The 15,556-nt window shown below is 33.4% G+C and overlaps 1 protein-coding gene across 9 annotated transcripts in view; it reads left to right on the forward strand.

Moving 5' to 3' along the window:
• Zgrf1 (zinc finger GRF-type containing 1) overlaps positions 1–15,556 on the forward strand; it is an 86,243-nt gene that overhangs the window by 35,268 nt on the left and 35,419 nt on the right. For 8 of the 9 annotated variants that reach the window (XM_046458988.2, XM_046458983.2, XM_058583764.1 and 5 more), the window contains 6 exons: positions 4,474–4,594; positions 6,577–7,202; positions 8,642–8,780; positions 11,031–11,215; positions 12,800–12,996; positions 13,976–14,115. In XM_046458988.2, the coding sequence (XP_046314944.1) occupies positions 4,474–4,594; positions 6,577–7,202; positions 8,642–8,780; positions 11,031–11,215; positions 12,800–12,996; positions 13,976–14,115 (1,408 nt within the window). The remainder of the gene's footprint in view (positions 1–4,473; positions 4,595–6,576; positions 7,203–8,641; positions 8,781–11,030; positions 11,216–12,799; positions 12,997–13,975; positions 14,116–15,556) is intronic. The other variant, XM_046458987.2, reaches the window with a different exon arrangement.

The raw sequence follows: 15,556 nt of genomic DNA on the forward strand, positions 1-15,556 counted from the left end.
CGTTACATTTCATTACATGTATACGATATATAATGAGTAATTATCATATCTGTCATCTCAGACATTTATCACTTCTTTGTGTTGGAAGCATTCAGAATCTTACTAGCTATTTGAAATATTCAATTAATTTGTCTATTATCATCATCATCTGTGTTATAGAATATTAGAAATTATTTCTCCTGTCTAGCTGTACCTCTGTACACGTTAGCTATCCTCTCATCATCTCCCCTTTTCTCTCCCCCAAACCCTTCCCAAGCTCTGGTAACCACTATTGCATTCTCTAATTCTGTAAAATAAATGTTTCAGTTTCCATATAAGTGAGAATGTGTGCTATTTGTTTTTCTGTACCTGACTTCTTTCACTTAACATAATGTCCTCCAGTTCTATCCATATTACTGCAAATGATGGAATTTCATCATTTATTATGGCTGAAAATATTCCATTGTGTGAGTACACCAGAGTTTCCTTATCCATCCATCCATCAGTATATACCTATCTTGGCTATCATGAATAGTGCTGCAGTACTTAGGGAGTACAGATGTTTCTTTGACATAATGATTTCAATTCCTTTTGCTGTATACCCAGTAATAGGATCACTGGGTTATCTCATAGTTCTGTTCTAATATTTTCCATAATAGTTTTACTAATTGGCATTCCCACTAACAGTGGATAAGAGTTCCCCTTTGCATCCTTCTAGCATTTGTGTGTGTGTGTGTGTGTGTGTGTGTGTGTGTGTTTCTGTAATGGCCCTTCTAACTGGGGCAAAGATGATATGCCATTGTGGTTTTGATTTTTGTTTTCCTGATGGTTAATAAAGTTGAGGATTTTTTCATATACCTGTTGGCCATTTGGATTATTATTTTTTTTAAAGAAATGTCTATTCAGATTATTTACCCATTTTAAAATCAGATTATTTTACTTTTTGCTGTTGAGTAAATATATTCTTGATATTAATCCCTTGTTGAATAAATAGTTTGTTTATATTTTTTTCCATTCTGTAGGTTTTCTCTTCACTCTCTTGTTTCCTTTACTGTGTAGAAGCTTTTTGATTTGATATAACCCCATTTGTCAGTTTTTTCTTTTGTTGCCTATGCTTTTAGGGTCATATCCAAAAAAAACTTTGCCCAAACCAATGTTCCACAATGTTTCCCATTTTATTTTACCAGTTGCATAGTTTTTAGTTTCTTTCTTCTGTATATGGATATCCATTTTCCTGCATCATTTTTTGAAGAGACTTTCCTAAGATTGAGGTCAAAGTTCCAGATGACTCAATTTCTGGTGAGGACCTCTTCATGCCTTGCAGATGGCTGCCTTCTTGCTATGTCCTCACACGGCCTTTCCTTGTTGTGTGCCTTGGAGAGGGCAGAGAGAGAAGAACAATGGGAGGGTGAGAGAAAGAGAGAGCATGTGTGCAAACACATATAAAGAAGAAAGTAAGGGATCTTTGATGTCTTTGCTGATATCAGATCAGGGTCTCATACTTAATGACCTCATTTGCCTGAGCTTTCTTCTAAAGGCCCTGTCACTAAGAACAGTCACATTGAGAGGTATGGCTTCAACATGTGAATTTGGGGGGCACATAATTCTGTCCATAGTAGGGAGCAGCAGCTTTGGTGAGTATGTAGACAGAGATAAGGAATGCCTGTGAAAAAGACAAGTAGAGATATTAGAGTACATGGATTTGTTCCAGAGAAGATGTTTGTACATTTATTTGCACAACGAAAAGTTTAAAGCAATGGGAATGGATGGATTTATTTAAAAAGTATAGAGAGTAGAGAGCCTGGGTTATCTCCCATTCTCAGAATGGAGACAGATCAATTATTGTTGAAATAGCCAATAAAATAAGAACAGAAATATATCCTATTTCATTTAGCAACTCAGAGGTCATTGGTGACCTTGGCAAGATCAGTTTCATTTAAATGGTAAGGTTTTGTAAAAAACAGTTTAGAGAAACAAAGAATGAGTGAGAGGTAAGAAAATTGACATGGCAAACTCATGAAAAAGAATGGCATATTTAGTCAGTCATTCATTCAGCAGACATTTCTTTATGTTACACTATCAAGATAAGCATGTGAATAAAACAGGTAAATTCTGTCCTCATAAAGGAGGAGTAAAAGGAGACAGACAATGAAAATATACACTACTCAAGGTTTTGGGTGCTGAGGAGAATCATATAGCTATGTAAGAAAGTTAGGGAATGCAGGTGAGGATGGAGTTCTATTTAAGTAGGTAAGGTCAGGCCTCTTCAGTAAGATAACATTGGAGTAGAGAACTAGGTGAAGGAAGGGAGAATATTCCAGGCACAGGTAATAACAAATGCAAAGGTTCTGAGGCAAGAGAAGGCTGGTCAGTTTGTAGAACAGCAGGGCTGCCGTGGAGTGAGTTAGGAATGAGCGAGAGGGAGAGTGGTAGAAGTGAGGTCAAAGAGCAGGAAGCCGGGCTTGGTGGTGCATGCCTGTAATCCGAGCGCTTCCAGAGGCAGAGGCAGGAGGATCACAAGTTCAAAGCCAGCCCTAGCAATGGTGAGGCACTAGACAACCCAGTGACACCCTGTCTCTAAAATACAAAATAGGGCTGAGGATGTGGCTCAGTGGTTGTGCACCCCTTAGTTTAATCCCCAGTACTTTCCCCTGACACCACCTCCTACCCCCAACAAAAGAGTAGAAAGTAGACTGGTCAGATAGGGCCACAGAGGACACTTGAAGAGCTGCCTCGTACTTTGAAAGAGTCTGAGAGCCATTAGAGGGTTTGATCAGAGAGGTTAAATACTTGAACTGAAATTTTAAAAAGAATTCTGGCAAGTTTGTGGAGAAGGTAGTAGGAGTAGGGGAACACGGTAGAATATTCAATCAGCATTTTCTCTTATTATAATTTTTATCCAATGGGAAATGCAGTCTAAATTGCCCAGTTTTAAATTCCCAACTCTGCTGTGTATAAGCTGGATGAATTTAAGCAAGTCTACTGTTTTCTGCTTTTTTTCTTAGTTCCATCAGTTGCAAAATAAGGGAAATAAGAGTATATACTTCATATGGCTATGGTAAGGATTAAAGTTAACAATAGCAAGTGCTCAGAACAGTCCCTGGTACATAGTAAGAACTTGATAATATAGAAAAGCTATTATTGTCATGTTGATCAAGTTATAATTTCCCATTTGTTTGTATCTTTCACTAGAATGAGCCCCTTTCGTGGAGACCATGAATATTCATTTTCTCATTCTTACTTCCTAGCACAACACCCCAAACCCAGTAGCTAATCAAGAAAATGTTTTTTAAAAAAATGTATATGTACATATGTGTGTGTGTGTGTGTGTGTGTGTAGTTTCTGGTTTTGTTGGGTTTCTTTTTCTTTTTTTTTTTTTTTTGGTGGTACGGGGGATTAAACTCAGAGCTTTGCACCTGCCAGGCAAGCACAGATACACCCCAACCCTAAATGTATAAATGTATATTGTATATTTATTAAAAAAGAAACAAAATGAACATACATACATACAAGCATATTTATTTTTATAAGTTCAAACCATTCAGAAAAGTATGAAATTACAAGTAAAACAGCCTCTGATCCCACTCCTATCAGAATCCACTCCTAACATCTCTAAATGTCTATTTTTAAATTCTGTTTATACAAACATATTAAATATGATCATCATATTAGCTTTTAAGATGGTTTATTTCTGGAATTAGCATCAGCAAAATTAAAGGCCGATCTAATGAAAATAGTAGTGAATTGGGATATATTTAAAAAGTCACTTATTGAGGAACAATGTGTTGAAGTTTCAGTCAAGTATAGATAAACCCCAGATCTGAGGACATAAGAGAAAACTATGTGTAGGAATTTAAACTTTCACAAGTCCAAATATGAAACCTGAGTCTCTCACGGTAGTAACTGATCTTTAGAACCAAATCCTCATAACCCAATTCTCTCTTAATGAGAATTGGACCCACTTCAAATAAATCTGAAGACTTTGTATTCTCTGTTTGTTTGTTTGTTTAATTTTTTTTTTAGTTGTAGATGGACCCAATACCTTTGTTTTGTTTTATTTATTTTTTTATATGGTGCTGAAGATTGAACCCAGTGCCTCACACATGTTTACAACTCCAGCCCCTGTGTTCTGTTTTACTTCTATTATTGTTGATTTTAATGAATTATCCTGTCCTTTTTGAAGGAAGTTTTATGATAATTTGCCCTCACCATAGCTTTAGAATGTGCTTGAAATCATTATTGTTATTTAAAAAAATTGCTTTAGTTGTAGATAACACAATACCTTTATTTTATTTATTTATTTTTATGTGGTGCTGAGGATTAAACCTAGTGCCTCACACATGCAAGGCAAGTGCTCTATCACTGAGCTACACCCACAACCACAGCCCCTGAAATCATTATTTTTATAATGTAAATTACTAAAATTCATTCAAACTATAAGGAAAAAATGTATTAAGATTTTTGTCTGTTATTTTGTTTCTTCTTTCTGAATAGGTGAAGTCACCAGAACAAAAGTTCTCTACATTGAGTCCTGTTTCTACTTTTTCTTTGAACTCAAGAAATGAAGATGTTCTAGAATTCTCTGAAGAGTCCCTGAAAGCAAGAACTTCACCTGGTGACCTTGACTTTCTCTGCTTGGAATCTATATTACTCAAATCACTATTAGTCCATGTAGTGAAGTTTTTATTTGAGAGATAGTTACTAACCAAAAATATCTTGGAACTAGATTCAGTATCATAGCCCTTGAGGCCTTCCCACATCTTTTCTTTCTTTTGACTTTTTCTATTTTAGATAGTGGTCTCAATTACAATACTCCCTTCTAGTTCCTTCTTTCTTCTCACTCCAACTGTCTTATCACATGCCACTGAAAATGTCTTTGACACTTCTCACAGTTGTAACTCCACAGTGTAACCTCTCTATGACCACTTTTTCTCTTGGAGGAATGACTCATTGCAAATGTCTCCTCAACACTGATGGTTGACCTTAGCATAACCTTAGTTTCCTTTTTTGCTTTGGGATTCTGGCAGTATCAAGAAACTCTTCAACTTCTGATATCATCATTGCACTCTCAGGCCTCAGTGTTTTCATATATTTTGATTCTTGTAAATTCTTTCCTGCTTCTTAATAAGTATACTATTATTCTATAGGTCTTCCACTAACTTTTATTTTCCTCTTTCTCCTTTCCTTTTCTTTTTTAAAAACTGATACTGGGAATTGAACTCAGGGATGTTTTTTCACTTAGGTAAATCCCCAAGCCTTTTTATTTTTTAGACAGAGCATAAGTTGCCCAGAATGACCTCAAACTTTCCATCCTCTTGCTTCAGCCTTCAGAGTTGCTGGGATTACAGGCATGCACCACTGTGCTGGGCTTCCTCTCTCTTTTCTTATCATCTCATCAATATATATTCCCTTCATTCAGAAGTTATGTTGGGTGAGGATGATGTTATATTTAAATTTTTTGATTATAAGTGGGTGATATAAAGAGGAAAAAAGTTTTATGTGAATGAGTAGGTGGCTTGGAGTCAGAATGGAAGGAGCAGGTATTTTACAATAAGTGTAATGGCAAGGGATTAACATGATTTTTATAGTTATGCCATCAATCTTTCACTTCCTTATTGGAGTTTTAAATTTTCTGTCAGTATTGTTTGACCAACTTGTTAGAATTACAACACAGCAGTTTATAAAAGAATATTCATTGACTCACCTACTGCTTTACTATTTCCCAAATGATCTCCAGAATTTATTTCCCACAAAACAGAAATGTTGTCTGAAAGGTACGTTACTATACAACAAGAATCTATAGCATTGTCAGATGAAAACTTTAAGCTTTCATAGTTTCCACACAGTATTATTTATATTTCTAAGTATTCAACAAATATTAATTGCTTCTTACATTTCTAGGAGCCTCTTTATACCAAAGCTGATGATAGGAGGAATTATAAAACTCATTCAGGCAAAAATCTGCCATGAGTTTATCAGAATTGTATTCTTATAATATTCTAATAGATCAAAATAAAGCTAAAATCTTTATGCTGAAGAGTAACATGATCATTCATGAATATAATAAACATATAAAGGAAGTTACAATCACATAGTCATAAGTGAGCTATGAAATTCAGTCTCTGGAGAATGAATATAAAATAAATATTAAAACCTTTTTCTGGGTTCTTATCATGATCCTGCCACTTGGCAGATAAGTTACTTCTGGGCCCCTTTGGTTTCATCTGTAAAATGAGAATGATATATCCTTTCTTGGCTTTGAAATGCTTTGAAACCATTAGTTCTATATAAATATAATATCAGAATTTTAGGAAAAAAATCCTTAGTTAAAAAAAAATAGTACTTCAAGTTTATCAGTCTTAAAGTTTTAAAATCTATAAAATATCTTTGAAATTTTTATTTTTGAGATTAAAACCATTTTTAAATGAAATAAAAATATATATGCATATACTTAAGTGTATATGTATGTGTATATATATATATATATATATATATATATATATATATATAATTTATAGAGCAAGTTGGTACTTTAGCCTTGGTGATGACTGGTAGTACATTTTCTATTTAATCAGCATCAGCATTGTTTTCTTTCAGGAATGAAAAAAATTAGTTCTCTGAAGAATAAAAACCTTCAACGTCCCCCATTAGTAAGTAGAGCTGGAGTTCCTTCTCCTGAACTGCCTAACTTAGATTCTTATTCATTTGTGTTCAACTGTGACACATCAGAGTCTTCTGGTTTCCCCACGTTCAACTTGCAGGAAGAGTCAGCAGTTTTTCCCTTTAGCTTTGGGTCTGAGGACCAAAGTGAAACTTTCTCTGAAGAAGCTATGAAAATGACTCCAGGGGATGTTTCACTGCTCAATACAAAATCTCAAAGCAAGTGGCTAAAATATGAAAATACATCCCAATGTAACTTGACTACTCCAAACAGAGTTGATCTAGGAACAGATGGCTTCTTCAATGAGGCTATTTCTGGGATGCATTTTAGTGACTCCTGTGAAGGGCAGAGTGAAGCTCTGAATGAAAGTTCTTTAGACTCTGTGCATTTGCAAATGATAAAAGGCATGCTCTATCAACAGCAGCAAGGTTTTAGCAGTCAAGATTTGGTTTCCAGAAAGAATGCACTTTCTTTGAGTTTAAAGCAGACTTCCAAATCTGAGGAGGGTCAAAATGTGTTAGGAAAGTCCACCTGCTACAACTACAGTGCACAGGATTTACAGGTGAGGAAATGCACCAGTCTCTTTTTTTCCAATAGTTGCTGCCTAAATTTCAACAAAAGAAACACAGGTGCAATTTCACCTTTGGAATATATGGATTTTTTGATCTAGAGCTCTAGCTATAGTTACGTCATCTCCTTTGATTTAAAGTCTTCCCTACTAGTTGTGAACGTTAAATGAAATTGTATGTTTGAAATTATCTGGTGCTATGTCTTCCATATAATAAGTATTTGATAAATTTAGCTCTTATTTCTGTATTAGAAATGACTACTTCCAATATAAATAGTACCATTCTTGTTTTTATTTATGACTATGAAGTCAATTTTTCAATTGGATTATTGTTAGGGTAATGGTACATTTATAATACACTGGTTATAATTCCTTTTTTTTTGTGTGTGGTGCTGGGGATCCAACCCAGGGCTTTGTGCATGCGAGGCAAGCACTCCGCCAACTGAGCTATATCCCCAGCCCCTTGTTATAATTCTTATTATAGTTATAACAAGAAATAGAGATATACAATGATCCATTCAGTTACATTTTCCTGGCTAAAAAAAAAAATTAAAAAATTAATGAGCTAGACCAAGAAATTTAAAGGTGAATGTTTTCTCTGAAAGGTGGAAACTAATCAAAATAAGGGGGGGTGGGTAAAGAGGAAGATGGATTCCACCGAAATAGAAGAAAGATCAGAAGAGTAGAAGAAGGGGATTGAGGAAATGATAAGGGAGTAAATCTGATAAGTGATAAGTGGAATAAATCTGACCTAACTTTACTATGTACATATATGGATATATGACAGTGAATCTCACTATTATACAAGTCACTAATTAGGAAAAAACAGCAACTGTAAGTAGCAGAAAGATCAGTAGAGTAGAGAGAAGGGAACAAGGGGTGAGAGGAAGGGAGGGAAAGGGAAGTACAAGGGTCTGACTTAGAGCAAAGTATGTTCCATGTCTTTATAGTTATGTCAAAATTAACCCTAATGTTATATATAAACAAAAAAAAAATAAAAGAGAGAGAAAAAAAAATTCAAGGACTTATTAAGAGGTAGCCAAAAATGTTATTTAAAATTAAAAGTCTTATGCATTGTTATTCTGGCTCTATCTGTATTCTCATTTAAAATTAGAAAACAATTTTCATGGACTCAAGAAACCAAAAGTAAAGTTAGTATATTTTCTTAAACATATCTATTTTTTTTTACAAAAAAAGAGAGAGAGAATTTTTTAATATTTATTTTTTAGTTTTTTGGTGGACACAATGTCTCCATTTCACTTTTATGTGGTGCTGTGGATCATCCCCAGCGCCCCGCGCATGCCAGGTGAGCAAGCTACTGCTTGAGCCACATCCCCAGCCCTCTTAAACATATCTATAAAAAATAATTTCCTCAATGATAAACTGTTTTTTTTTTTTTTTGGAGCTTTTATAATTGAATCATTTCATTTCAGGAGATAAACCGCTCGGAGCTATGCTTCCCAAGTGGACAAAAAGTAAAATGTGCTTATCTTCCCAAAAGGCAGATTCACATACCAACTGTTTTTCAGTCTCCAGCTGATTATAAGCAAACCTTTACCTCTTGCATCATAGGTATGACTGTTATATTTTTATTTTATTCTGATGGCCACTTAGTGTAATAGAACTATGGGAAAGTGTATTCTGAATTTTCAGGTATATTAATTCTCCACTTCAGATTTGTTTTCCATGTGTTTACTTGTTTTTGACAGTAACCATTATTCTAACTTTTGATCAAAATAGAGCTTTAAAAACAAAAAATGAGGGCTGGGCATGTGGCTCAAGCGGTAACACACTTTCCTGGCATGCACCAGGTGCTGGGTTTGATCCTCAGCACCACATACAAATAAAATAAAGATGTTGTGTTCACCGCAAACTAAAAAATAAATATTAAAAAAAAAAACCCTCTCTCTCTCTTTAAAAAAAAACCAGAAAAATTATAAAATTTTAAAAATTATCTATTTAAAATTATAGTTTTTCTTTCTTTTTGGTAGTTGTGTATGAACAGCAGGCCTTTATTTTTTTATTTTTTGGGTACCGGGCACTTGACCACCGAGCCACATCCCCAGCTCTTTTTTTTGTATTTTATTTAGAGATAGGGTCTCAGTTGTTTAGTGCTTCACTTTTTGCTGAGGCTGGCAATCCTCCTATCTTAGCCTCCTGAGCCACTGTGCCCAGCTTATTTGTTTATTTTTATTTGGTACTGAGAATCGAACCCAGTGCCTCACACATGCTAGCCATGTGCTCTGCCACGGAGCTACTGCCCCAACCTCATAATTTTTCATTTTTTAAAATAGAAGTATTTCCAGAGAGTATGGAAAAGCAGGACTCTGAGAGAGGGCTTTCTGTAGTGGTTTGGCCCTGGGTGATGCAAAATTGTGAAAAATCAAATATTTTTTATAACAATATAAGTGACTTGTTTAGCTTCTATTTTTGTCTATTTAAAACATTCCTTTATTATGCTAAGTGAAATTTAGCCAATCCCCAACACCCAAATGCCGAATGGTTTCTCTGATTTAAGGATGCTGATCCATAATATGCTGTGGGACAGTGGGGATGGGAAGATTAAATGAACTCTAGATGGGGCAAAGGGGAAAAGGGGAGGGAGGGAAAAGAGTAGGAAAGATGGTAGAATGAGATGATCATCATTAACCTAAGTACACGTAAGAAGAGACGAAGGATGTGACTCTACTTTGTGTACAATCAGAGACATGAAAAATTGTGCTCTATATGTGTAATATGAATTTTATGCACTCTGTTGTCATATATAACAAATCAAAATTAAAAAAAAACAGATCCCTTAATGTTGATTTGTTCAGTTTCATTTTTGAAAAAAAGATATTGATATTATGATTATAAAATTTCTGTGTTCATTTCAGCAATTTGTTAACATATGTAGAAGTATAAATCAGGGGGAAAATCATTTGCAACTTCTTCAACCAGAGATAAATATGGTCAAAAAAAAAAAAAAAGAAGAAGTGTTCCATGACTTGTTTAATTAAATGGAAAAATTTAAGTATGATGTATGATTAGGTCTGAGTGCTTCAAGATACAAGGGCAGGGCTGGGGATGTGGCTCAAGTGGTAGCACACTCACTTGGCATGCGTGCGGCCCGGGTTCGATCCTCAGCACCACATACAAACAAAGATACTGTGTCCGCCGAAAACTAAAAAATAAATATTAAAAATTCTCTCTCTCTTTCTCTTTAAAAAAAAAAAAAAAAAAAAAAAAAAAAAAAAAAGATACAAGGGCAAATCCACCTTAAAAAACTGGATTGGCTCATGTCTGTAAACCCAGCCACTTCACTGAGGTAGGAGGATCGAAAGTTTGAAGTCAGCCTGAGCCACTTAGCAAGACCCTGTCTCATAGTTACATTCCTGAATGAAACTCAGAGGAAGAATCCTCTTTGCTTCAGTCCCTAGTACCTCTACCACCACCACCACCATAACAACAAAGGATATTTGTATTATGTTTTATTTTGATTCTATTTAAAGGCTATTATCAATTTTGGCTAATATAGAGCACATGTGATAGAAACACAACATTTTTTTTTAATAAAGAAGGATTTTTATTTTTTAATATTTTATTTATTTATTTTTATTTATATATGACAGAGGAATGCATTACAATCCTTATTACACATATAGAGCACAATTTTTCTTATCTCTGGTTATATACAAAATATATTCACACCAATTTGTGTCTTCATACATGTACTTTGGATAATAATGTCGCGTCATTTCTAACCTCATGCCCCCTCCCTTCCCCTCCAACAACACATAATTATTTTGTATTTAAATTTCAACTGTATCTACTTTTTTCTAGAACATCTAAATATATTGCTGTTTGAGTTGGCACAAAGATTACACAAAGCTCTTTCAAAAGTTGACATATCGTTTTACACATCATTGAAAGGAGAGAAAATGAAAACTGTAGAAAATAATTTGCCATCCTGTCATCATGATCAACCTGCAAAACTTGTCATGGTTAAAAAGGAAGGTCCAAATAAGGTATTGTTCCTCCACACACCTAATACTTGTCTTATGCATAATTGGGTAACTGTTGCTTTATGGCAAGCTTGAAGAATGAGACTTGATTTAGGAGCCTTCTGTTTGAGCATTAGGAACTAATAATAGAGTAAACTCAGTTTTTATGAAAAGAATGAGCTGTATTCTGGGACACAAAAATATGAGTTAAGATTAACTTTCAAATTACTTTGGAACTCACCTCATGGTAATGAACACAGAGATAACATGAAAGAAAATTTTTTATATTACTGTAATTGGTAAACTGGAAGGATATGCCTAAGATACAGTGATACCACTGAGAAGGAGAATATGTTCCACATGAGGGTTTAGAAGAATGCAGGAATGGGCCTGAAAGAAATGAAGGTTGTCTGGGCACATTGGCACATGCCATCCTTGGGACACTGGGCTGGAGGATCAAAAGCTCAAGGCCAGCTTCTGCAACTTAGCAAAACTTTGCCTCAAAACAAACAAACAAACAACCAAAAAGCAAATAAATAGGGCTGGGGTGTGGTTCAGTGGTAAAATACCCCTGGGTTCAATTCACAGTATTTCTGCCCTTAAAATAAAAATAAATAAATAAATAAATACAAATTTAAAAAAAGAAAGAATTGAAAGCTGTAATCAGTCTACTTTGTAATCCTAACAACACCAGAAGAATAGAAAATCAGATTGACCTAATGTATATTGCTGATAAAATACCATGGAAAAAGTCAGGTTAGTAAAATGTGTATTGGTTGATAGCTTATACTCATTTGCAAGACTGTGCTTTCTTAACCTATTATTTTTTCTTAACCTGTTTGCATATCCTATTTCATTAATTATGTAAAGTTGATTTTAAATTTAGTTACCAAAAGCAAGAATTCATAACTAATATCATAGCCATAAAGAATGAAATATCATATAGCTACTAAAATCTTTGTTTTCTTTTCAAGATTATTTCATGACATGGTTACATGCTTATACTATATTGTTGGGTGTAATGATTAGATTACAGAATAGAAAATGTGTCATCTAAGTTTTTTTTTAAAAAGACCACTATATACATTTATGTGTCTTTGTGTAAGTGAGGAAAAAGCTGGAAAAGAAATGCAGAGATATTGCTTGTTATTCTTTCTGGATAGATTTCAAATTGTCTATAATGAACACTTTATCAAAGAAATAATAAATTTTAATTTATTGTTAATTTCAAATAAGTTTTCATTCTCAGAATAATATAATCTTTTTCTCTTTTTGATAAAGAGAAAACATGGAAAAGTACATGGTTTTAAGTTTTATCATATTGTTTAAAGTATTTAAAAAATTAAGTTGTATTGTGACTTTGTAGAGTATATTAGTAAGGCCAAGCAGTCTTCATAAGTGTTGACAAGCATAATTAAAAAAAATAAAAATAAAAATATCTTTCTTACTAAATTTTAATATCTTTTTTTTCTCCTTTCTTTCTTTCTTTCTTTCTTTCTTTTTTAAGTGTTGTGCTTTGAACCCAGGACCTCATGCATGCTAGGCAAGTACTCCTCCACTAAATTACACCCCTAGCCCTAAATTTTAATATATTTTTTTCCTCCTTAGGGTCGTCTCTTTTATACATGTGACAGACCCAAAGTGGATCAATGTAAATTTTTCAAGTGGCTTGAGGAAGTAACTCCTGGATGGTTAACACAGGAAGAGTCTCAACCCAGCATGGTTTTAAATGATATTAAGAGTATTGCCTTGTATTTAAGAAGTCAAAAGATACCACTCTATGAGGAATGCCATCTTTTGGTGAGGTATGTTTCATGGTACCAAATAATTGCCTGTAATTACTATCAGAAAATAATATACATTAATAAATATGTAATATATAAATATATATTAATAAATAATATAAATCAGAAGATAGCAGCCCTCACAGGATTATCAACAGCTTTAAAAGAGATTGAGATGGAAAAGTATCTAACAGAGAGAATACTTTAGTTTTTATAAGTTTAAAATGAAAGGAGTCTGTAAGGTTATTTTAACCCTCTCTAAATATCAAGCAGTTTCAGAAATATCAGAATAACTGGAAGGAGGCTATTTTTCTAACCATTTTTATGCATAGTTGGGGCTGTTCTTCACAATCTCAGGGGACTCTGTTGAACAAATCATAGGAATAATTTTTTGGAAGTGCCAGATAATAATTTTTCACAATCTTGAACTGTATAGCCTGTAGGATGATAGAATGGTACATTTTAGAAGCATGTCTGGTATAGAAGTAGGATTACTAAAAAAGTATAAATGCCATATGCATGGTAACGTAATAATAATTTATTGGGAATTTTTAGATGCTAGGTTTTCTTCTAAGTATTTTGTCTTATTCCATTTAATCATCACAGTAACCTATAAGATCACAGTAACCTATAAGATATGGAGATAGTGGAGACAAGTATTAATTTTATTTTACTGTGATAGAAATTGATATTCTCTATTTTTTAGATACTTTTTCCTATCTTCATCTTTTTAAAACTGATGATAGGGACTAGGGATGTAGTTCGGTGGCAGAGTGCTTGCCTAGAATGCTTGTACAAGGTTCTGGGTTTGATCCCCAGCACTGCAATCAGTCCAATCAATTGATGACAATTCTGTGATATTGCTGTTTTCTTCCTTTGATGGAATATATTTATTTTTCATATGCATGTATGAAAGTTGTGTTTTTATGTTGTGTTTTAAAAAAAGATTTAAAAATTTTTTAATATTCAAATTTATTTTTATTTTTATTCTTTTTTTCAGGAAAGGATTTGACTTTCAGAGAAAACAGTACGGCAAACTAAAAAAGTTTACTGCTGTAAATCCTGAATTTTATAGTGAAAAGAAAAGCAAACTTTATCTTAAATTGAGTCGGAAAGAAAGTTCTTCGGTTTATAGCAAAGGTAAGTTGGTCTGATCATGGTGATGATGCATTTACAAACAGCTGAATATCTCTGTAAATTCCCTCCCCCCCTCCTGGGGATTGAACCCAGAAGCCCTCTACTACTAAGCTATATTTCAAGTGCTTATTTATTTACTTTAAAATTTTTGTTAAAAACTTTTTATTGGTACTTAATGATTATACATAATAACAGGATTCATTGTGATATAATTATACATGCCTAAGGCTTGCCTATTTGGTTAGTTTTTTCAAAGAACAACCTTTTGCCTTTGTGGATCAAAAGATCAGCAAGTATCTTTGTTTTATTTTGGTTTGGTTTTGGTTTCTTTTTGTCTTCCACTCTTATTTTTAAGATCTCTCTTATTTTGTTAGGTTTTAGTGTAATCTTCTTTTTCATACATCCTAAGTCAGATATGTAGCTTGCTAATTTTGAGGATTTTTCTGTTTTCTAATATAAAATTAGGATTGTAAATTTCCCTCAAAGTACCACTCTACTTTTGTGAAGTACTTTTTTTCATTTAAATTAATTTTATTTAAATTTTATATTATAGTTTCATCTTTAGCATACAAGTTAGTAAGCATGTTTTTAAGGAAATTTCTATATTAATTTTTAACTTAACCTACAGAGTATCATCTGCAGGCAGATTTCAGTCTACAAACTTACTAGTTAGCAGATTATGGTTTTCGTAATACTATTCTTTAAAGTTCATCTATGTTTTTTTAATGGTATAGAAAATGAGAAATATATATGCCTTCTCTTTTTATTAGATGCCGAGCTCTTAAACAAATCAAGTTTAGTAATTGCTTTCTCCAGATCTTCTCTAGTCTTGCCAATTTTTGGTTAGTCATCTATCAGCAATTCAGGGTGATAGTTGAAATCTTCAATGGTTCACGTTCTTCTTGCTATTTTCTTACTTTTTGCATTTCATATATTAGGCTTATTTTATTAGGTGCACATATGTTTTAAGTTACTCTTGTCTTCTTGATAAATTGAAATTTTATTATCATATAGAGACCCTCTACAACTTTAATACCTTTTTCTTAAAATGAATTTATTAATATAGACATGCCAGGTATGTTTTTGCTAATATGTACTTGATAAATCTCTTTTGAACACTTTTGTGTGTTCTCATAGGTACGTTCCTTGTAAACACTGTATGTGTCAATTATAAAAAATTTGACCTGTAAACAGAACAAGCCCAAATAGTTAGATTTAAATTATAATAATTGATACATTTGTATATGTTCCTACAATCTTAAATTATTCATTTATCCCACTCTTTCTTTGCTCTTTTAAATCCTTTTTTGCCATCTTAAAAAGTGATAGTTAATCTTTCCTTCAGTAAAACAACTTCTTAGAAAACATTCACAATCCTTTGTTCTTCTCTAGATGCTCTCCTTCACTTTCTATCTTCCTTTTTCCTTAGGGTGACATTATTTAG

The sequence above is a fragment of the Marmota monax genome, unplaced genomic scaffold (assembly GCF_021218885.2).
Source record: "Marmota monax isolate L192 unplaced genomic scaffold, Marmota_monax_Labrador192_F-V1.1 WCK01_AAM20220418_F8-fsc00002, whole genome shotgun sequence".
In the NCBI taxonomy this organism is placed as follows: domain Eukaryota; kingdom Metazoa; phylum Chordata; class Mammalia; order Rodentia; family Sciuridae; genus Marmota; species Marmota monax.